The sequence below is a fragment of the Pezoporus occidentalis genome, unplaced genomic scaffold (genome assembly GCF_034315485.1).
Source record: "Pezoporus occidentalis ecotype Australia unplaced genomic scaffold, CSIRO_AGI_Poc_V1 ctg31, whole genome shotgun sequence".
NCBI classification, from domain to species: domain Eukaryota; kingdom Metazoa; phylum Chordata; class Aves; order Psittaciformes; family Psittacidae; genus Pezoporus; species Pezoporus occidentalis.
The window spans coordinates 3897164-3919574 of NW_026915052.1; the positions used below are offsets into that span (position 1 = coordinate 3897164).

A 22411-nucleotide genomic window follows, 5' to 3' on the forward strand; every position below is an offset into this window, starting at 1 on the left:
CCCTGGATGCAGCGAACACGAGATGGTCAAATTCAAGATCCTCAGGACAGTGAGAAGAGCGTGCAGCAAGCTCAATGCCCTGGACTTCAAGAGAGCAGACTTTGGCCTCTTAAGGAACCTGCTTAGTAAGGTTCCATGGGATATAGCCCTAGAGGGCAGGGGAGCCCAAGACTGATATTCAAGGATCACCTGCTCCAAGCTCAGGAGTGTTGCATCCCAACTAGAAGGAAGTGCAGCAGGAGGGCCAGGAGACCTCCTTGGATGGATAAGGAGCTCCTGAGGAAAATTCAAATGCAGAAAGAGGCTTATAAAAGGTGGAAGCAAGGACAGGTGGCATGGGAAGAACACAGGGATATTGCCCGGCAAGCTAGGGACTAGGTTAGGAAAGCTAAGGCCCAGTTAGAATTAAACTTAGCTAGGGATGTTAAGGATAACAGGAAGGGATTCTACAGGTATGTAGCAAATAAAAAACAGACTAGCGACAACGCAGGCCCCCTCTGGAAGCTCTTGGGAGAACTGGCTACTCTGGATTTGGAGAAGGCTGAGGTTCTGAATGACTTCTTTGCCTCGGTCTTCACTGGCAAAGGCACTGGCAAAACCACCCAAGTCTTGGAAGGCAGATGCAGGGACTGTGAGAATGAAGAGCTTGCGCCCACTGTAGGAGAGGAACTGGTTTGAGACCACCTTAAAAATCAATGTGCACAAGTCCATGGGACCTGATGAGATCCATCTGCGGGTCCTGAAGGAGCTGGCAAATGAAGTTGCTAAGCCACTGGCCATCATATTTGAAAAATCATGGCAGTCAGGTGAAGTTCCCGATGACTGGAAAAAGGGAAATATAACCCCCATTTTCAAGAAGGGGAAAATGGATGACCCTGGGAATTACAGAGCAGTCAGCCTCACCTCCGTGCCTGGCAAAATCTTGGAGCACATTCTCCTGGAAGGCATGCTAAGGCACATGAAAAACAACAAGGTGCTCGGTGACAGCCAGCATGGCTTCACTAAGGGCAAATCCTGCCTGACCAATTTGGTGGCCTTCTATGATGGGGCTACGGATGGACGGGGGTAGAGCAGTTAATGTCATCTACCTGGACCTGTGCAAAGTGTTCGACACTGTCCCACATGACATCCTTGTCTCTAAATTGGAGAGACATCAATTTGATAGGTGGACCGCTCAGTGGATAAAGAACTGGCTGGATGGCTGCATGCAAAGAGTTGTGGTCAATGGCTCAAGGTCCAGCTGGAGACCAGTAACGAGTGGCGTCCCTCAGGGATCGGTGTTGGGACTGGTCTTGTTTAACATCTTTGTCGCTGACATGGACAGTGGGATTGAGTGCGCCCACAGCAAGTTTGCCGATGACACCAAGCTGTGTGGTACAGTTGATACTCTGGAGGTAAGGAATGCCATCCAGAGGGACCTTGACACGCTTGTGAGGTGGGCTGATGCCAACCTTATGAAGTTTTAACTACGACAAGTGCAAGGTCCTACACCTGGGTCGGAGCAATGCCAGGCACAGCTACAGGTTGGGCAGAGAAAAGATTCAGAGCAGCCCTGTGGAGAAGGACTTAGGGGTGTTGGTTGATGAGAAAATGAACATGAGCAGGCAGTGTGCACTTGCAGCCCAGAAGGCCAACCGTATCCTGGGCTGCATCAAAAGGAGCGTGACCAGCAGGTTGAAGGAGGTGATCCTGCCCCTTTACTCTGCTCTTGTGAGACCTCACCTGGAGTATTGTGTGCAGTTCTGGTGTCCTCAACATAAAAAGGACATGGAGCTGTTGGAACAAGTCCAGAGAAGGGCCACGAGGATGATCAGGGGACTGGAGCACCTCCTGTATGAAGACAGGCTGAGGAAGTTGGAGCTGTTCAGCCTGGAGAAGAGAAGGCTGCGTGGAGACCTCAGCAGCCTTCCAGTATCTGAAGGGGGCCTATACGGATGCTGGGGAGGGACTGTTCATTAGGGACTGTAGTGACAGGACAAGGGGTAGTGGGTTAAAACTTAAACAGGGGAAGTTTAGAGTGGATATAAGGAAGAAATTCTTTCCTGTTAGGGTGGTGAGGCACTGGAATGGGTTGCCCAGAGAAGTTGTGAATGCTCCATCTCTGGCAGTGTTCAAGGCCAGGTTGGACAGAGCCTTGGGTGAAACAGTTTAGTGTGAGGTGTCCCTGCCCATGGCAGGGGGGTTTGGAACTAGATGATCTTAAGGTCCTTTCCAACCCTAACTATTCTATGATTCTATGATCACTTGCTATTATGCACAAACATCACTGGGAGTAGATTCCAGAACCTAGTGCTTTCTCTTTCAGATTACTGATGTCCACACCAGGTTGGAGAATCAAGCTCTGATGCCTGTTCTTGTTTTGTTCTCAGCTTTCCATTCCATTCTACTAGGATCAAGATTAACAGCACAGCTAAAAAGTAAATGCAATCTGTCCAGGTTCTATAACATAACAGCACTCTACTGAGATGTGGAAAAACATGGCTATAAACATCTTCAAGCTGAGCAGAGAACTAAAAGAAATCCTTTAGGCCCTGGATGAGTGAACCACTGGTGTGGAAGAGAACCTTCTGTCCAGGTTTTTGGACAAAAGTCACTTCCTGATGTGTTTCACCTTTTTTCATGCATCATTTACAACAGAGTGATTGAGATGCAGAAATACTCCCTCTGTGAGCACCAGACAATTACATGAGATGGATGCTGAGTAACAGACCAAATTAGAAGGCAGCATGCAGAACCAGACCCCAGGCAAGCTGAGAATCTGCTGACTTTGGCTGTCACACAGAGTGGTTGCTTTCTTAGATACTGGGTCTTAAATTAGATGCTAGATATCTAAATTCTGCCATCAAGTGAAACTAAATGTCTTTGGAGGCTTCAGGAAAAGAAATGCATCATACTGCTGTAGCTTGCTTGGAGCAGATTTGTACAGGATGGTATTAGCAACACTAGATTCCTCTTTATTTTGTCACCACTACTGCGTGCTATCTTGTACAGCTAATTTTTTTCTTAGGTAGCTCCATTCTTATAAGCTATTTGGAAATATGTTATATTTAAGTTAGGTTATCCTTACACAAGTCTGAAGGCTGCTTGGTTTTGAAGGAATTTGAAATCATGACCTATCTTCATGAGGCAGTGCGAGATAACTAGCCTTTGGGAAGTTGAAAACCTGTACCTATCACAAAGCATTCAATGGAAATATCCTGTAAATGAGGGTCTAAGACCTGACTACTTATTTGCTTAGATGGGCTTGTTATTCTGAAAATACCTTAAATATGACAGTCAAAATAATGTTTTGTTTCAGCATCTGTGAAAATGTTTGAGTATTTTCTCTTTTCTATGCTTAGTTCCTGAACTCATTAGCAGCCTTTTATCATAACATTTTTCTTATTTGTAATCATGACTTGCTACTGTATCCTATCTAAAAAGCATTGAGAAGGTGAAAACTTTCACATTTCAACTATGCCAGCTGTTACAGAAATAGCTGGCTTGCAAACCCCACCTCAGGTAGCCACATGGAAGCTGTATGGTTCAGTATATTGCAGTACATTGGGGCGTTACTGACTGTGCTCCCGACCAGGACTTCTCTGACTTCTGTGACTAAGGTAAACATAACTTGTATGTTACAGTTCTAGTAAGCCATCATTAAAAAATGTAATGGGAGTTGTTGGTTGTTAAAGTCTCTCTAGCTACTGAGATGACCAATCTGCTCATTTAAAAGTGTATTTAAATACTTTTAAGAAATAGGCTACTTTTTTCTTCTGAGACTTTTAAAATACCAGTATAACAATCTTTAAAATCAAAATTTAAAAAAAATTTGCCATTTTTAAGAAAATCTTGCTTCAAAAGACATTCTGATAATTTAGAATAAAAATAAAAATATTTCTTAATTTTAGAGTTAACACCTCTCAAATTATTTAAATGCAATATTATCCAAAACACTAAACTTAAGCCTGATATATTTTATACAAGGATAGATTAGTTAAAGGTGCTTAACCTCTATATAGTATAGTACTATGTGAATTTCTCACTTTCCTGGAGTTACAGTCAGTCCCTTTGAAGTCTTTCTTCAAGGAGAAAACAAGAATGTTGAAACACTGCTGTGAGGCATGAGGCAGACTGATTTACTGCACTAATATCAAATGTACCAAAAATAAAATTCTTTCATAACCTAAAGCTTTCATTGACAGATGAATCAAACATACCAAATAGTTCTCATCTTGAAAGGCATAGTGCAACGTAGTAATCCACTGACAATCTCCATTCACCAAGACATTTCTCTCCTCTCGGAAGCAAGCTGTCTAAAGGAAGAGAGCGGGGAGAAGCCATTGTCAACATCAACAAGCAGTTTTCACAGGATGAATATATATGGATGTTTTATGGGATTATTTAAAATTACTCAACAGAGGTCTCTATTCATTGGATTTTAGTATGCACAAGTGAGAAGCCAGGGAATCTCTGCAGACTGGGAGTCAAGCATTCAGTCACTCTAATCCTGACTGCAACCTTATAAAGAAACCCTAAAACAACACAACACCTCCCTTCTCCCCCTCCCCAAACTAAAAGAAACCCCCACAACCAACACACAACCCCTTCAAACCATCAAGAAGCCCACAAACCAATTCAAGTCAACACTGAATCTTCGTTCCATACTGTATTTTTAAGAGCCAGAAAAATGTAACTTGTCACTGCAATCTGTATCAGAAAGATAATGGCTCTACAAAGGTAAGACTGGCTCTTCTAAAAAAGACCTTTGCAAAAAGAGATTAATTCTTACATTACAGCTCCAGACACTGGCAACACACTATAGGAAATAAGCAGATTCTATTATTGTCTTACCTTTGTCCAGTATAGTGCATTTAATTTTCAATAATCTTTCCTCTACTTCAAATAGTACATGGCAAAACTTCAGAGAAGGAAGCTCTGTGTAACAGGTTTTCTCAACATCTTTACATAAAACCAACTTTCATAACTTCAAGCAAGCCCTCCTTTATAAAAATATATTAACACTTTTGTTGGATCAGAATCGTCAAGACGCAGGACCCATTCAGACAGCCATTATGAAGATATTCAGCAGCTGCAGACTCAAGCGTTTGAGTTCTAGATAGTAATTTTTTTTTGTTTGTTTGTCAATTGTCACTTGTCCAGATGTCTTCGAAAATGTACTACAGAAGGAATGTGCCTGGGAAGCCTAAGTTTTTTCATATACTGATTGCATCTTGTAAAGGTATCTCAAACAGTTTACCCCCTAAGGAAGCAAAAGTCAGTTTACATTTCTACTGAAAACGACCATACTGTGGCCACGTTATAAAGTTAGCAATTATTGGTGCAGACAAATGTAAACTGTAATTAAATGTTAACTGAGAGTGGTTTAACGGTTTATGAATGCAAGGCCAAAGTATCACTACAAAAGTTTGGCAGCAACAGCAGCTCTAAGTAATCCTATCCTCTGCTCACAGCACCAGAGCACAGCACTTCTCAGTTCTTCTGGCACCACGATGCAAAGAGGCTGCCAACACAGAAAACTAGTTTGTTTATTTTTGAAGACATCAGTTCCTTGATCCAGTTCACTGTGCTACCTCAAATAGCGAGGGAATGTTATGAACACTTCAAAACTAGTAATGCTGCTGAACACTTTGCACCATGAATTCAAAGTATAAAACTCCCCTCCTCTCCTTACTCTAGCTTAAAAGGCCTTGAGACGTGCCTTGAAAAAGTATGACAGGTTACTTCATCAGCCAGTCAGGACTTATTTGCAACTATTAACAGTAATACACTAATGACTATGTATTCTGCCGTCAGAACAACGAATACAAAAGGTCCACCTTATCAACATAAATGGCATGCCTATCTACTTGCAACCCATTTATGGATGTCAGTTGACACTCACTAATCTTTACTGTATTTTAGTGGTTTCTGACCATATGGTTTTTTTCTTGCTGCTAGTACACAAATAAGCAGTATTGAGGTAACTTTTTGCTACATTAAATGAGTCATACAAAACAAACAAACCAGTATAACAACGTGCTTCTTAGACCACTTATACAGTGGATATGAAAACAGAGAGTCTGCTTTTCAGTGGAACTGCCTGCTTAAGAGGCTACTCTATTCTTGCAGGCTTCATTTTAAAAACTAACAAGTTTTACCACATTTGGGAAATTTTAATGCCCAGATGTTTTATGAACTTGATATGCAGGTTATAAAGCTCTGCTTATCCAGAAAAGCCAAATCAAGCCAGCTAACTGAACAGGAAAAGACAATGGGGCATAGCAGAGAAGACAGTTTATTATCCTTTGCAGTTGGGGAAAAATCAGTGGAAAGAGAACTTAACTGGACTGTTACTTGGGAAAACTGTTGCTCACCTCACATTTTTCTTGGTGGATTACCCTCTTCTACCTGTTGTGCCTGCCTGACAGGGTAAGAGGAGTCAGCTGTACACTTTGAAGACAATGTGTAGGCAGCAGTGTTCTCAGAACATCTCTACATGTAAAAGTTTCAGGTATTTAGATAGGTCATTTAATTAAATCACTTTAAAAAGGACTGAAGTAAGCCAGCAATAGCTGCATTTCATTAGAGTCTGAGAAGTCCTACAAGCATTTGGGTTTAAAACAATTCTATACTGACCAATTAATTAACCCAACTGAAATCTGTGTAGAAAGGGCACCGAATTTCTCTCATACAGGGGAAGGCTTAGCACAGAACTGCTGATGCAGCACAGCCAAGAGTGTGAACTCTCCTGACAGCTCAAAGAAATGCCGAATGGCAGTGGCTGCCACCATAAAGCATGGTCTGATGGACAAAGCGTGACTAAATCAGGCAAAGACTGTGGTGAAGAGGGGCTTAACAAGAGGGAGCAGATTTATTCACAGGAAAAGAGCTAGCTGGCAATGACTCACTAAAAGGAAGGGAGGGACTAGGAAGGGTAGGCTGGGGGGGAGGTGGTGTCAGAAGGGGACAGAAGAATGGGACAGGGAAGGGTCAGCATGCTCAGCCCTCAGCAAGCAGCTAGTCTTTGCCCTTAACAGAACTGCTGCAAGTATGGATGCACTGCATGCATTTTCCCTTCAAATCTATTGCTCATTTACCTGCTGACTGTAATATTACACTTGCCATAAGGTTTACCTCATGCAAGAGCAGGTATTCTAGGAATACTTCCTATGGAATACTAAGGAACACTTCCCATGGCATATTCTTAGTAGGTCCTTCCCTAATCTGTTAAATACCCGTTCACATTTACATGATTTGTTGTGACACTGTACAACTCCTTTTACTAAAAATACCCTCCTAAAACAGATCTACCTTCTTAACACATTTTGTTTTAGAGTCTGAAGCTGTGATTCCAAAATATTTACTTATAGTTTCACCAGTTATATACATCTTGTTACAAACTCTAGGATCCAAAGCTCCTTAATGTATGCTTTCTGAATGCAGGAGAAAAAAGACCTTTCCTGATGTTTTTGTATACAGCTGTAAATGTCATAGGAGCATCAATCTCAGCTTTCATGTAGCCTTTAACTTGCCTGTATTATAAACAAAAATCTGGCCAATAAATTCAGGTTAAGAACTAGGGCAGACTGTCTGGTAAATGAATACGCAGTAGTGCTGAGAACAACAGATGCCTGGAAGGGACTGTCAGACTTGATTGCATTAAAACAGCTTAAGAAAAAAAAGAAAAAGAAAAAAGAAAAAAGAATCCAGCTCCTATGTTCACAAAATGATTCCTCCTAATCTTCAAGAGCTTCAATGTAATTTTCCTAATGCCATTTAAAAAATTCTCTGCATTAAAAAAACATATTACTTACCTCTGCCCTTTTAAGCATCTCCCATTTATTCAGAATTTTCATTGCATAAATGCGCTCTGTACACTTCATTTTAACAACTGCAACCTGAAATAATAAGGTATCTTTATTTAACAAAAGCAAGGTTGGAGAAATGCAATATTTAAACAGCTTAATATTCACACAAAAGCACAGTCAGAGAAATGCAGTTTTCAAACAGCTTAATGCTCACAAATTAGTAAGTTACTAAGGAGTCATCAGCAATCAACACATAAACTGCAGCTTGAGTCTTTGCTCCTTCTATATTTCTCCTACATTGCCAGCATGTGCTTGATGCACAGCACACTATGTGTGGTCAAGTGCTTCATGATCAAGTACAGGGCGATGATATAGAAGGAGCATGAAGCTTTTCATATGAAGATGTGCAGTAAAGCTGCATTGTTTGCCAAGAACAAGCGATGCTTGTATGCCATGCCTTCAGCCAATGAGGCAACATTTAAAAGGGCAGCCTAAGAAAACAAGAGATGCTGCTGTTAGGAGAAATACACTACATTTGACTAATTTGTTGTCACATTTCAGGTTTCAGAAACTTGAAAGATATTTGTAAATGAACATGCTTTTTTATGTACTGTATGCAGTTATTTAAAAAGAAGTAAAAACAGTATCCATTTACTTATTCATCATTTTGCTGGAAGCACATTACTATGCACCCTGTGTATTAGACTTGCTTAGACAGGTCTGTTATGAACAGTAGCTGTGCACAGAGCTGTACAGTGGAAGAAGAAAAACAGAATAAAAAAAAAAAACTTCAAGTCTTAGGAATGCAAAGATTTTATTTTGAACAGGACTTGAATTTTCCAAGACCAAAACTAATTCTTCTTGTAGTAAAGCCATCATTTCCACAAAATTTTTCTAGCTGGCTAAAGAAAAGCAGGCATCATGACTAAGAGAGCAACATTTTCACAGGACCATACATGGACTGCTTGAATATTTCTGCTGCTTCTCAGACAGTCTCTATTTCAGAAGCAGAAGACCAATCAGCTTGCATTGCTTCCAACAGAGCTCTGAATAGCAGCAGGAAAACTAACAGAATGACATCAGCTTGCCTCTCCTGTTGCTTAAAATCTCTTTATCTATAAGGGATTCAGGAGCTATAGCAGCTCTAAGATGTTGAGTATAAACCAAGGCTGGAATAGTGTAGAATCAAGCAGAGCAACAGTATACAAAGTCAGAAGTCTTGCGGAGGAAAGAGGTAAATATAAGATCTCTCTGCACCTTCCCAGTAAAGAAATTCCAGATAAGGGGGAAACTGCTCCTCCAGTAACCCAAGAATGGGACATTCGTATTTAGACAGACACCTCTCAGCAGGTACATACCTAACCTCCACCACTCAGTGCATGAAGCTCCACTCAGCAGGTCACATAAAGAAATGAGTGACAACTAGCATACACCTGTACGCAGTCGTGTAACAGAAACCCACCTTAAGAAAAGAACAAGCAGGTACCTTTCACAGGAAAGACGTGAACCTAGCCTTAAATGCAGCTGGGAAAGACACAGCACTAAGAAGAAGCTTCTCTAAGTGATGTAGAATATCCACCAATACATTACATTCCAATGTCTCCTGGCCTACAAACACCTCCTGCAGACACTGTTCATGCTATTGGGGCAGGATAAGTAAGATGAGGTCTCAACCAAACACACGAGGTTCTTTGGCACTTGAAACTGTTTAACGCTGGCCTTTAGAAATGGTCCAAAACATACAGACTTGCTCCTAGCCTTACCATGGCCTTGCAGCTAAAAGCCATTGTAACAACGTCTCTCCATACACTTAATTGTATCATTACCCTGATACAGCTGAAAGCACACTGTAAGTCAAACTGTACCTTAATTGCTTTGTGGAACTGCAAGATGCTGACACTACCCACTATAAACTCAGAACACGACAACTCAGAAAATATCCCCATCTCCACAGAAGGGACAGTCCAGAACTGAGTGCAATTACCTGCTGCAGGCAAACAAAAGCTCTCGGGCAGAAGCAATTTGCAAGTAGAGCTCTGTGAGCCCTGAAGTAGCATTATTCAAGTTCCATTACAACACAACACTAGAACTGCTCTACTGTTTAAATACAAACATAGTGCACAATTCAGAACCCAGATACTCATCTACTGCACTTTATTTAAGGCCATCACTGCCTGAAAGCACTGGAGGATGGATGAAGTTTGAAGCATGCTCCACTGCTGAGGAATGATGCGAGCCTGGCATTGAGGACATGCACAGCTGAGGAGCTGAGCAAATTTTAGAATAGTAGAAAATGAGAACAGGCCTGGAAAAAGAAAAAACTAAAAAGGAAGCCAAGTCTGTAGGACCTATTTAGCAATTCCCCAGTTGCTAGCTATACGAGTGCTATTTATTTTCAACTGAAAGGGACTGCTTAGAAAAGCTTAATTGAAACATTCAGAAGGAAGATGACTGCCTTCTGTAGAAGAAAAAGTAGAATTAATAAAAGGCAAGTTGACTCATATTTTCACATTAAGTGGTTATATGGCACCAGTGAACATACTGCTGCTTTAGCTGTAAGGGTGACAGCAGGACAGCTTCTTGTGTCTGCAGAAAAATTCATACAACCATGCAGCAAAACAGGGAATTGCCCAAGAATTTTATCTCCGAAAAGAAATCTGAAAGGTGCAGGAGTTGCCTCACAAAACCCAAACCTCAGTGATGTATGAGCTAAAACATGAAAGCACAAACTAATTTATGCCTTGATAAACTCAGTAGTAATATAAGCAAGAATACTGTTGTAATATTGCAAGAAATCCTATGGCTGTAGTTCCGTAAAACACCTCAGTGTGTCCTCAAGCTATCTTTCTTTTACTTTCTTCATCAGGTGGCAGTATTTCTAAGTTTACAATTGTCACATAATGCTTTGGCTGCTTCTGACATGCTGCGGTATTGTTTTTTCTTACTGCTGTATTAATTCCCCTTTCTCTGGCATAGCTCAAATTCAACTATAATAATCACCGTGACATGACCGCTTTTGTGAGATCAAACAGAAATCTCTTATATTGCAATTGTGCTAACCATACAAGATATCAGGTTGTAAATATGACGGCTCCTATACTACATACCAATCCACCACATCTACTAACATAAGAAAAAAAAAACAACTCCATGTTGAGAGGCATTCTAAAGGATACAGGTTTGTACACTGCTGCAAATAACTACTTTAAGAACAAAAGCATTGCTTCTATCTTCAAAGTTTAAAAGCCAACTGGCCGAACAAGTGCTTACATTATGCACAGGCTGTAAAAGACCAGGATTTAATTTTGATTAGTTCATTCTTTATTTCTATGCCTATTATAACCTACACTGTAATAGAATTTAAAAGAAAAAAAAAGTATGTTAAGGATAATGAAAAAAATAAATGAAAAAGCACAAGCAGAGGTATAAAATAACTTCTGAGGAACATTTAATAGCCTAAAGTATACCAGGCCTGGACAAGATAACAGCTATGACAGGCACACAAAATGATAAATGTCTTGAAGGTGAATATAGAACAATTATTTGCTGTTTCTCAAAACACAGAAATCAAAAAGCACCAAATAAAATTTTAATTAAGGAAGTATTACTGCCACACAACAGTTCTGGTACTCAGCCACAGGCTGCTGTGGACAGCGAAGTAGTCAGACAGTGTGTAAGTGCATGCTTAATTACCTGAGTAACACACACAGCAGAAGTCTCAGTGACTACTGACCACTGTGGTTAGCGAGCCCCTGAACCCACCGCTGCTGGAAGGGTTCAGCTCTGCTCTGTCTTTGGATTCTCTTCCTGCACCTCTGTACCTGGCCAAAGGGATGGGATGTGGGCTAACTAATCCACACACCTTTGACCCAGAATAACTCTCTCTGATACCTGTGTCAAATTACGAATTTAAACTTACCCAACTTGTATCTCATTATACTATGTTGGAATGGAGAATCAGGAGTTCTGAATACTAAACCATCACAGAGCAGTGTGGTAGAGAGATGTAGGTGCTTCTGTTTTACCAAGTCTTAAAACACTGATGAGGAAAAATGCCAGATGCAGGAGTTTCCTCACCACTACATCCCCCTGCCTGCCCGCCCTTTCTAGGCAAGCCCTTAATAGGTCTAAACTGTTACCAGCTGATTTGATTACTGTCACTGTGACTCATCATGCTCAAGATTCACTACAACAGGGACACTGCAATAAAGATCAAGTGTAGTTTTCTCACAGACTTCAGAAAGCCTGAAGGCTCGTGCCTACATCTCAACCAACTTTAAACATATTTATGTCAAAAAATGTATGATAACTGGGGCTAAAGCATAAGTGAGAGCCAGCTGTGGTAACTACAACCACCACAAGCCACAACACCCTATCAGATTTGTATTATTCCTGCCATCCATTTTTTCCCTGTACTTTTTGCCTCAAAGCTGTTTCACTTGTACTGCAATAAAAAAGAACCAATAGAGCTAAAATGTAATTTTCGGACTTTGGCAAAAGCTAGTATTTTACTTCTTGAATTGGTTTATAGAAGTATTTAGTTGCATTTTGATCTTCAAAAGCCACATGATACTGACATTAGGGCTGCAGTGTGCAAAGCCATCCTAATCTATGTTCCACGTTTCCTCATGCCCTGACGAAACCTACATGGTGAGAATCAGGCACCAAATAAGCCTCTACAAATATGACAGAACTTCCCACCAGTGTACTCTGCCCTTTGAGTGACACAATCAGCATTAGTAAGCAGTAATCAGTATGGCGTGTGAAAGTGCAGAAATCATCTAAATGCAAGCTTGGATATACAGAAAACAATTAAGACAGTTAATAAAAAGACTTCTTGGGAACCATGTTCGCATGGTTTTTAAAAAGACAAACGTGACTCTAGAAGTCATAGGCACATACACACCACTAGGGATGGGCAAACATTAGTGCTTTGTAGAAATACAGACTCACTGGAAACTGCACACAGAGCCACACCTCAGAGAAATACTCTATTTGGAGCAGGTGTGAAGGCAGGCTATTGAGATGATCAAGGAACTAAAGAGCCTCTCATACTACCATAGGAAAAGGAAAAGCTTTACTTGTTTAAAAGAAAAAAAGTGGATATAATTGTTACCTACAAACAAAATTGGAAGGAAGAGCATCAGTTATAAGGATGACAAAAGATAAAAGATCTGCTTAGCCTAATGGACAATAAAATTACACGGATAAAATAGTGTAGAATTACCATGAATTAACCTTTGGCAGGAACTTGGAATGGCTTTAGACATTTGAGCAGAAGCATTAGACAAGCCTTTCAACTGGGAGAAGAGACAAAATGTCATTTCAATTGTAAACAATTTATCCGTAATGTCTTATTACCAGATTCATAATTGAATATAACGGTCATTTCCCTCAGTTAAGTCTTGTTTATGCCACTTTTACTATTTCTGTGTCATGCTATTGATACCTTGGATACTAGCTACTGAAAAACATTGCAAGGACTGCTCCTAATAGTCTTGGATACAAAAAGTCTTTTATATGCTTCTCATTAGTTAACGGTTTTAATACTACATCTTTGAGGAAAAACTGGTCTGGACAGTGCTCTCAGTTTTCCTATGTCTGTTCTACACTTAAAATGAGCAACCAGAGCGTCTTTTCCTAGGGTTCATACAACATGGTACACATTTCCTAAGCAAAAGCTATTTTTTTGAGCACACAGCATGGATCTTCATGATTTGCAAATAAGAAATCACAAGTGCCAGCCGAGAAAGGCTCTGCAAAAGAAGAATAAAGGCCCTGAATAACACCTAAGCTCTTCCTCAGCAGTCGGGGGGGGGGGCCTGCAGAGACAAATGACTGGCCTCGCAGCAGCACTACAATGAACCATGCTTCTCCAGCTCCTTGCAACCTGCCTGTCACCATAGTAACTTGGTGCTGCCGTACAAACAGACACGGAGCTGGGGAGAACCAAGATAGCAACCAGCTCTTTTGAAGCATTTTTCAAAACAAAGCAACTTCTTTCTTCATCATTTTCCACAGCAGAAAATAGTTGCTTCAATTTTATTATTTGGGGGGGGGGGGGGGAATGAACAGCATACTAGAAAAGCAAAGCTAATAAAACATTTCTTCTGCTTCATATTCTGAATACTTTGACTCTTTGAATAGCTGGATGAGGAGTGTCATATGTTGTGTGCAATGAATTCTGTTAATCTACGATGTAGGAAGTCACAGTCCCTGCTGGGTACTTAATACCAATCACCAAAGCTTCTGAATAAAGAGACAGCCTTAATTGCAGTCTGTAGGCTCACTAAGCCCCAGGTTAATTTCTGGAAGAACATAAAAACATTAAACTCAGTACTCTACAGCTGTGATTACCAGTTGGAAAACACACAAACAGCTCTGTGTCTTACTGTTAAGCACAGCTGTCCACAGGAAGCTTAGATTTTGCATATTCACTTTTAAGCCTCACTGCACCCTTAGCCAGTATATTATAGAATCATAGAATGGTTTGGGTTAGAAGGGTCCTTCAAGATCACGTAGTTTCAACCCTCCTGTCATGAGCAGGGACACCTCCCTTTAGACCAGGCTGCTCAAAGCCCTGTCCAACCTGGCCTTAAACACTTCCAGGGATGTGGCATCCAGCTTCTCTGGAAGTGCTTCACCACCCTCAGAGGAAAAAGCTTCTTCTTAACATCTAATCTAAAACTACCATTTTCCAGTTCAAAGTCCCCATTAGGTACTGGAAGGCTGCTAGAAGGACTTCCCAGAGCTGTCTCTTCTCCAGGGTGAAGAACTCCAACTCTCTCAGCCTGTCTTCATAGGAGAGGTGCTCCAGCCCTCTGATCATTTTTATGGCCTCCTCTGGACTTGCTTCAACAGGTCCACATTCTTCTTATGTTGGGGACCTCAGAGCTGAATGCAGTACACCAGATGGTGCAGGCCCTTGCACTTGGTCTGTTGAACTTCACGAGGTTAGCACTGGCCTACCTCTTGAGTGTGTCAAGGTCCTTCTGGATGGCATCCCTTCCCTCCAGCATGTTGACTGTACCACACAGCTTGGTGTCATCGGCAGACTTGCTAAGGGCGTACTCAATCCCATGTCCATGTCACCAACAAAGATCTTAAATAGCACTGGACCCGTTACTGAACCCTGAATAACACCACTCGTCTCTGGTGTCTTTTGACTGCAACTCTTTGAGTGTGACCATCCAGCCAATTCTTTTGCCACCCAGTGGTCCATCCCTCAAATCCATGTCTCTCCAGTTTATTGACAAGGATGTCACGTGGAACAGTGTCAAATGCTTTGCAAAAGTTCAGACTGATGACATCAATTACTCTTTCCCTATCCACCACTGCCACAGCCTCACCGTAAAAGGCCACCAAATTTGTCAGGCACAATTTGCCCTTAGTGAAGGCATGCTGGCTGTCACAAATCACCTCCTGATTTTTCACATGCCTTAGCATAGGTTCCAAGAGGAACCGCTCCATGATCTTGCCAGGCACTGAGGTGAGACTGACCAGCCTGTAGTTCTCTGAATCTTCCTTTTTAACCTTTTTAAAAATGGGGATTATGTTTCCCCTTTTCCAGTCAATGAGAACTTCACTGGACTGCCACCACTTCTTAATTATGATGGACAGTGGTGTAGCTACTTCATCCACCAGTCCCTCAGGACCCATGGGTGCATCTCAGCAGGTCCCATGGACTTGTGCACTTTCAGGTTCCTTAGATGGTCTTGAACCTCATCTTCTACAGCAGGTGGTTCTTCATTCTCCCAGTCCCTGCCTTTGCCTTCTGTGACTTGGTCGGTGTGACTGGAGCTCTTGCTGGTGAAGACCAAGGCAAAAAAAAGTCATTGAATACTTTGGCCTCCTCTTTATGTCCTGGATAATCTCTCTCATTAGGAACCACATAATATATCAGAAACAAGAAGATCAGTCTTGTTCTCTCAACCATTATTTATTTTCTTCTGCAAACACATTTTTAAGTCTTTTGATTCCAAGTGAGACTCTAACTAAGCATCCTGAGTCAAGGTGACACATACGATTACTAAATACTACACACATCAACTCTGTACACAACAGCATTTATATCAAAAGGTATTTCTAATCCATCCAGAGCAGTAATACTTAGGTGGGGCACATTAAGAGTTTTGGTTATTTTTGTGCTAAGCAAGAACAAGCAGTTGCACCCTTCTACTGCAACCACAGTAAGCATTGCTCATTCAAGAGATCCTTGCTAACAAACAAGGGAAGGAAAACAATTGTTTCACAGTCCCATACTGCCAAATTTCCAGGAGGTGTCAGCCACATTATACAATCCAAGTTATCAACCTAGGCACATTCTGACACAGTTCTTTCAACAACTGCTCTTCACTGAAATACATTAATCTACAGCAGCATGCGTAATTGGTCCTTTACACAAAAGAAGAGTGATCTTAAAGACTTACATTTCTAAGGGGTCAGATGAAGCTTGCAAAGGAGCAAGTGCAAGTAGTTAAGAGCCAGACAGTTCTCATACAACAAGATCCTTCTCCTATCTCTTTCACTATACTGCAGCACAAGTACTTCCAGTTCCCTTGGCAGGCAGAAGCAAAAAACCAAGAACACAGAAGGCACTTCTTAGGCCAGCATAAGTTTCTCAGGTAAGTACAATCTCACTAAGCACAGGCTCTCAGGACATTACTTCATTTCAAATAATGGTCCCCAATATTTCTAAACAGAAGAAGTAACTGGGCACATGCGAACTTCAAGCCACAGGTAGTTTAGTGGTTTTTTTTTTTTTGGTTTGGCATGTTTTTTTAAAGGTTTAAAAGCTGGAATTTTCCAGTCTGTGCTCATATTGTTTAAATCTTCTCCTAAAGAATGTGCATTTTCACTAGTTCACTCTATACAACATACTCATTCTTGTCTACAAAGAGACTTCTACATTAATTTTATTAAGAGAAACCAGAATGAAGATAACAGAAAACCATTTAGTTCTGATTTTATTTCAGGGTGCTTTTAAATCATTGGTAGCTTTATTCCTCATGGAGATTGCCCCTCTGTGCGCATGAGCTATCTGCCTATATGACCTGTAAAAAAAAACAAAACAACCCCAAAAAACTGAAAGTAACATTGGGGTGCTCATTAAAATGTTCCACCCAGCTGGGTATACACCCAGGCAAATATATCCTAGGAGAGGGGGAAGAGCCACAAAATAGTTTATGCTTCTTACAGCTAACATTTCAGGTTACATGCTATTCTGTCATGCACTCAAATAACATTTCAAATTTTGAACTTCATAACTATGAAACTTCTGAAAAAAATAAATTATATTCTCAAGGCAGTGACTCCAGAAGTCAGAGCCTTAAACATTGCTGTAAAGGATATTCAGACATTCAGTTTATCCTGCATGCAAAGTGGCTGGCTTAGTTCATTTTTAGGGTCATTTTTTTCTATCGTTTGATTTTTTGTTTTTAACAAGAGCTAATGAATAACCTTATAACTACTAGTATCCCATCAACTAATTTCTAACATAGTTCCTATGTATGTATGAACATCGTATGGAAAAATTACTTACAGCTTCCCCATTCAGTTTTCTTAAGTGTTGCTTTATACAAGTCAGATACCCCAAGTCCCTCAAGAAACTAGATTTTAGTTTCTTATTATGAAATGTCAACCTTTATACAATTGCTATTTTATAATGCTTATAATATTTGGCAGTTGTAGCAATGTAGTATACAGAAGGGTCAAAGGATTCATTCATAGGCAAAAAGCATGAAATACTCTCTGGCAAGTGGGATTAAAAGATAATGAATTTAAAAATCAATGATGCATAATTTAAACAGATAAAAAAGTTTCAAGCCGCTACAATTATAAACTAACATTTTTAAATAGAAATACGAACAAGATAACATGATATTAACAGATAACTAACACCACTGACTTTGTGACCACTCACAGCTCTAACAGAAGGATGAAATTAAGATACTTTCTCATTCCACTTCTGTGAAATTTCATTTCCACTGGGGTGGATGTGATACATGAAATGCTTTAGGTAAGCTCCATGCTTTTCCAAATGGAAGAATATGAAACACATTGTTGATTCAGGCACTCCAGACACTATTAATATGAGTTTCCACACAGAATTTGTATCTGTTATACACCTTAAGACTCTTGATCCAAAGCCAAGAAAGGTCATGGCTTTCCCCCCTAGCACATATAAACTGAAACCTCTTGAAGTTCTTACAAATACTTCATCTGCTGTTGTACTGAGATTTCCAGTTGGTCAATTCCTTGACTGGAGAACATCTACTGGGAAAAGAACAGAGCAAGTACTATAGAAAATGGCCCTTCCTTAAAGTTATACTGTGTGAAGGCATTCCCAACACTGACTCCATCTGAAAGTCACTATAAAGGGTTCCCATTTTTGATAGCTGTAGCATTCACGAGCCTAGCTCTGAAAAAATCCAGAAACCACTTCTAATCCCACCAAAAGACACATTGCCAAAACACTAATCTAGCATTCTTTAGATATCAGTGGTCACAGCCACTACAGCAAGTAATTCGGCACAGCAAGACCAGAACATCAGATTAAAGTAGCCTGTGTTAAGCCTTCACAACTATACTGTGTGGTGTTCAGGACTGTTGCTTCAGACTGTACCTAGGCTGGTCTCCTGGACCTAGCCTAAATGTTCTGAAGCTGTCAGGAGAGTCAAACCCAGTGACTGATCCTTATGTATTCCTTGGGGCCAGGAGCACATTTGGTGCACACCTGGAATGGAGATTCTGGTTTAGTTTCTTCCAAAGGAAATCGAGCTCATGCACAGCAAAATCCTTCTGCAGGAAGTGGGGTCACTGTCTTAAAAAATGTGCTACTGCTTTGAATCAAAACCCTAACGAAGAGGTAGACTGTTACCTACTACTGCCTTGGTTCTCTATGCCTTTTATCTACTCATAAACCTCCCTGCTCAGACCTCTTTTCTGGACTTAATTTGTAGCTTTCAGCCATTCTTTAAGACTTAACTATTTTTTTCCCATTTCTGCTTTTTCCTGACAAACTCTTTGCGGTAACTTTTTGCTCTAAAACCCATATTCAAATAATACACACCAGCTAAAAAAAACCCAAACACTAAAGTGTTTGTTTTTAGCTGATTTACATGCAGTATTTCCCCTACCCTAAGATAACACTTCCTTTTTTTTGGAGGGGGATGTGTGGAGTGGGGAAGGGGAAAGTTGCAACTCACCAAGTTCAACAGCCACTAGAAAGCAAACTTGTGTCTTACATGTCAAGATGTTAGTATTTATCTGGACATTTTATCTAAAATGCTCAAGTTTGTTCAGCAGCTATTCTCACTATGCGACACATCATTAGATGATGGTTCAGATGAAGAAATGTTCTTGAAACACTAATTTCTGTCATAGGTGTCTGCTTTCCTCAAAAGCAGTTTCTGAAACAGCTTAGAATTATGCAGATATAAAGCTATTACTTCACCCACTATCAAGTTCTTATGTACACAGAAATGTCACTGCTTTCTGAACCCACGTTGAGCAGAGTCCTGGCATTTTTCTATCTATACCTTTGTTTCATCATCAAACCCTATGTGAAATATCTTGAAATGTCCAGGGCACACCATGCTTGGAAGGAAAGCCCTGCACTGCAGATATCCTGTTCTTTCTGCAGACACCATCAGAGGAAGACAAGGAAGCCTACCTAGCCTTAGACACTGGCAGCAGAAGTTGTAACCAAGTGCTAATAGGCTGAAGTGAGCCGCTAATGGCTGTCTCTACATTTGACTTTGGTGTGGCACAACTTAAAAGAAGCTCCCTGAAAGAAATCTAAGGAGTGTTCTTCTAGAAATTCTCTGGTTAATAACCTCTTTTGCTAACATCTGTGGCTTTAGTTACATGCACTTAAATGCTGAAAGGGTTGTCTTTAAGGTTCTCCAGAAGTCTCAGGTATCCTATGCCTAGTGGAGAGGACATGCTCATGAATGCCTTTTGCCAGTGGCAAGCCCTATCAGACTTCTGTGTCTGAAGAGACTTACATCAAGCATATTAAGAACTAAAGCTTCAATCCAGGGTCCTGCGACTGGCGAGTTGTCAAAACACAAGGCGTTCCTATCATCCCAGCATGATTCAACTTGCTGCCCCAAAAACAGATCCAGCAGCCTTTGATCTTCAAAGATGACAGGGAACAGCCTTTGAGGCAGCCAAATGCGTCTTTCTGCATTACCAGATTGCTACAAAGACAGGCAGATGGGTGGAGCAGCCTCTGCGTTCCTACCATAGAAGCAGCCCAGTTCTGTGTTAAATTACAGCAGCACAGAAGAGTACATATGGCAAGTGGGAGAAGAGATCCCAAATTCAGCTGTGCAGCTGCTAGGTGGGACCACCCGGGCTATACAGACATTGAAGAGACACTTGTTTTGCTACACTGAAGTAAGAATAATCCAGCCACAGAAATAGCAGATCTGGGCATTAATACCCTTCTTCAAGGGGATCTTTCACTAGTACCTAGCTACATCCCACATTTAGTATTCTAACACATCTGTGTGAATCTTTTGTCTTTAGTATAAGAAGAGGTTAACTGCAGCAAGAAATCATTTGCACAAACAATTACAGTTACATTACTACAACTGAGAGTAAGAATCTCTTACCTCACCAAATGCACCTCTTCCAATCACTTTGATAATTTCAAAGTCATCTCGATGGAGCTGCATTTCCTTTACCAATTTTGTAAATGGTCTTGCTGTTTAAGGAAAAAAATAATCAATTATTAAAGCGAAATAATTTAAGCCAAAATAATGCATAAACTAGAGGTCAAAAGCATTCACTGCATACACAGCACAACAGCAGTTTTTCAAATACTAGTAGAATTATGAAAAGAAAAAAACCCCTACATTATTATTTAAAAAAAAAATAAAAATCAATCCTATATCTGGTTCTGCCTTGCTGCCAGCAAATAGAGAGCAAAGTAGTCTTTCAAAAGGATTTCTCTCCCCCCTTCCCCTTTCTTTAGGGTTTTGTGATTTAGTGAAGGACCATATGAAAGAGAGTTGATTCATTATGGGTAAACCCTAGAGAAAATCTGTCCTATCCTTCAGCCACTGGAATAATTCTCCTCTTAAGCAGAGTTCAGCTTTACTTTTGATTATTTCAGCTAGTACCTTCTAAAGCTTTAACAACCCACTCTCAAGAGGTAACTGTCTCTACTTGATAGCAACAAAACCATTTCCTACAAAATCCATGGCTAATTTAAGATTTTTGCTTTGAACTATCTTTTTTGTTAAGCAGCAATCACTAGATCTCCGTAAGTACTGAGGGGCTGCAACCTAATCGATGTCCAGCAGTTAACTAATCCACATATACTTTGTTTCAATGGTCCCACTGGATTCAGGATATTTCTCGAACTACATGGTTGATAAATTCCACTGTACCTACAGATCTCAATCTTGTCCTCTCCAGTTCCCTTTCAGAATATTTTATTTATTTCTATCATAGGATGAGAATTCTTGTTTATACACATTTATTACAATTCATTACTCTAATTATAAAGACCAAATTAGTAAGAAAAAACAGTGGTGCAAGCTAAACTGCACAAGAGCAAGTGTGGTGCTTATAAAGGGGCAGCTTATGCATCTAACTTAGCACAAAAAAAAGATTGCTCTTCTTCACAAACATTATTAAACTAAAAAGATTCAGTTTTTAAAAACACATATTTTCCCATTTGCAACTGAATAAAACTTCACAGAACTACAACCTGTAATTTAACCCAGACTCCCATTTTACTCACATTATCGTTAAGCTAATGAGTTATAAGCCAAACAGACTTCCTACAAGAGGGGTCATTGCCTTGACAATGTATTTCAGATGTTAACACAAAGAAACCAAATTTTATAAACACACAGTAGATATGGAAGTCTGAACTGGAGATTACAGACTTCAAAATTCATATAACAGCTAATAAAAAGAAGAAATTGGTGTACTGAAGAGTAGGCACACTGCTTCTTTGTATTACTTAGGAGAGGTATTATTGAAAAGGTTTCCCTACAAGTAACACGCTTTTCACTGCATGTTTCTTGTCTGTTCAAAGTACAAAAGTTAAGAGCAAGACTACTGGATTTTCTACTAGATTACTCATTTCAGCTGGGCAGAAATATTGAACGACTGCTACCATTTCACTTCAAAAAATGCCAGAGTCCTAGGTTGGTCCTGTTTTTTCCATTTCAATTGTCAACTGAAGTACTACATGTTAAAATGAATTAGTTCCATAGATGTAAACGAAAAAAGAAAAAAAAAATATTCCCTCCCTAAAAGGAAGTTACCATTTTGACACGTTAATTGTGCACTTAACTCATATTGGCTTTTTGTGTTTAGCAGGTGTTCAGAAAGACTGCACATTCAGTGATCTCTCTCTTGGCAGGCTGAACACCAAACATGAATATTCAAATGTGCAGAAAAATTTTGAATTGGATAGGGCTTTCTCTGAAATGGAAACAAACCCTTGAAGTCTTTGTCAAGGCACCCAAGATTCCTTAAAAGGAAGTAAAATTTGGGAATAAAACCTAATATCCACAGAATCTCATAATCACAGACTTAACAACAGAGGTTATGCAGCAGATCAGAGCTCAGAGGAGGCAACACACCAGTAGTTCATT

At 40.2% G+C, this 22411-nt stretch overlaps 1 protein-coding gene across 15 annotated transcripts in view; it reads right to left on the reverse strand.

Annotated features, from left to right (window-relative positions):
• Positions 1-22411, reverse strand: part of CDC42BPB (CDC42 binding protein kinase beta) — a 96336-nt gene that overhangs the window by 48292 nt on the left and 25633 nt on the right. For all 15 annotated transcript variants that reach the window (XR_009966532.1, XM_062628030.1, XM_062628029.1 and 12 more), the window contains exons 2-4: positions 20411-20502; positions 7797-7880; positions 4200-4295 (exon numbers count right to left, since the gene is read on the reverse strand). Coding sequence is in view for 14 of the 15 variants with exons in the window: in XM_062628030.1 (XP_062484014.1) it covers positions 4200-4295; positions 7797-7880; positions 20411-20502 (272 nt within the window). In the remaining variant the exon portion in view is untranslated. The remainder of the gene's footprint in view (positions 1-4199; positions 4296-7796; positions 7881-20410; positions 20503-22411) is intronic.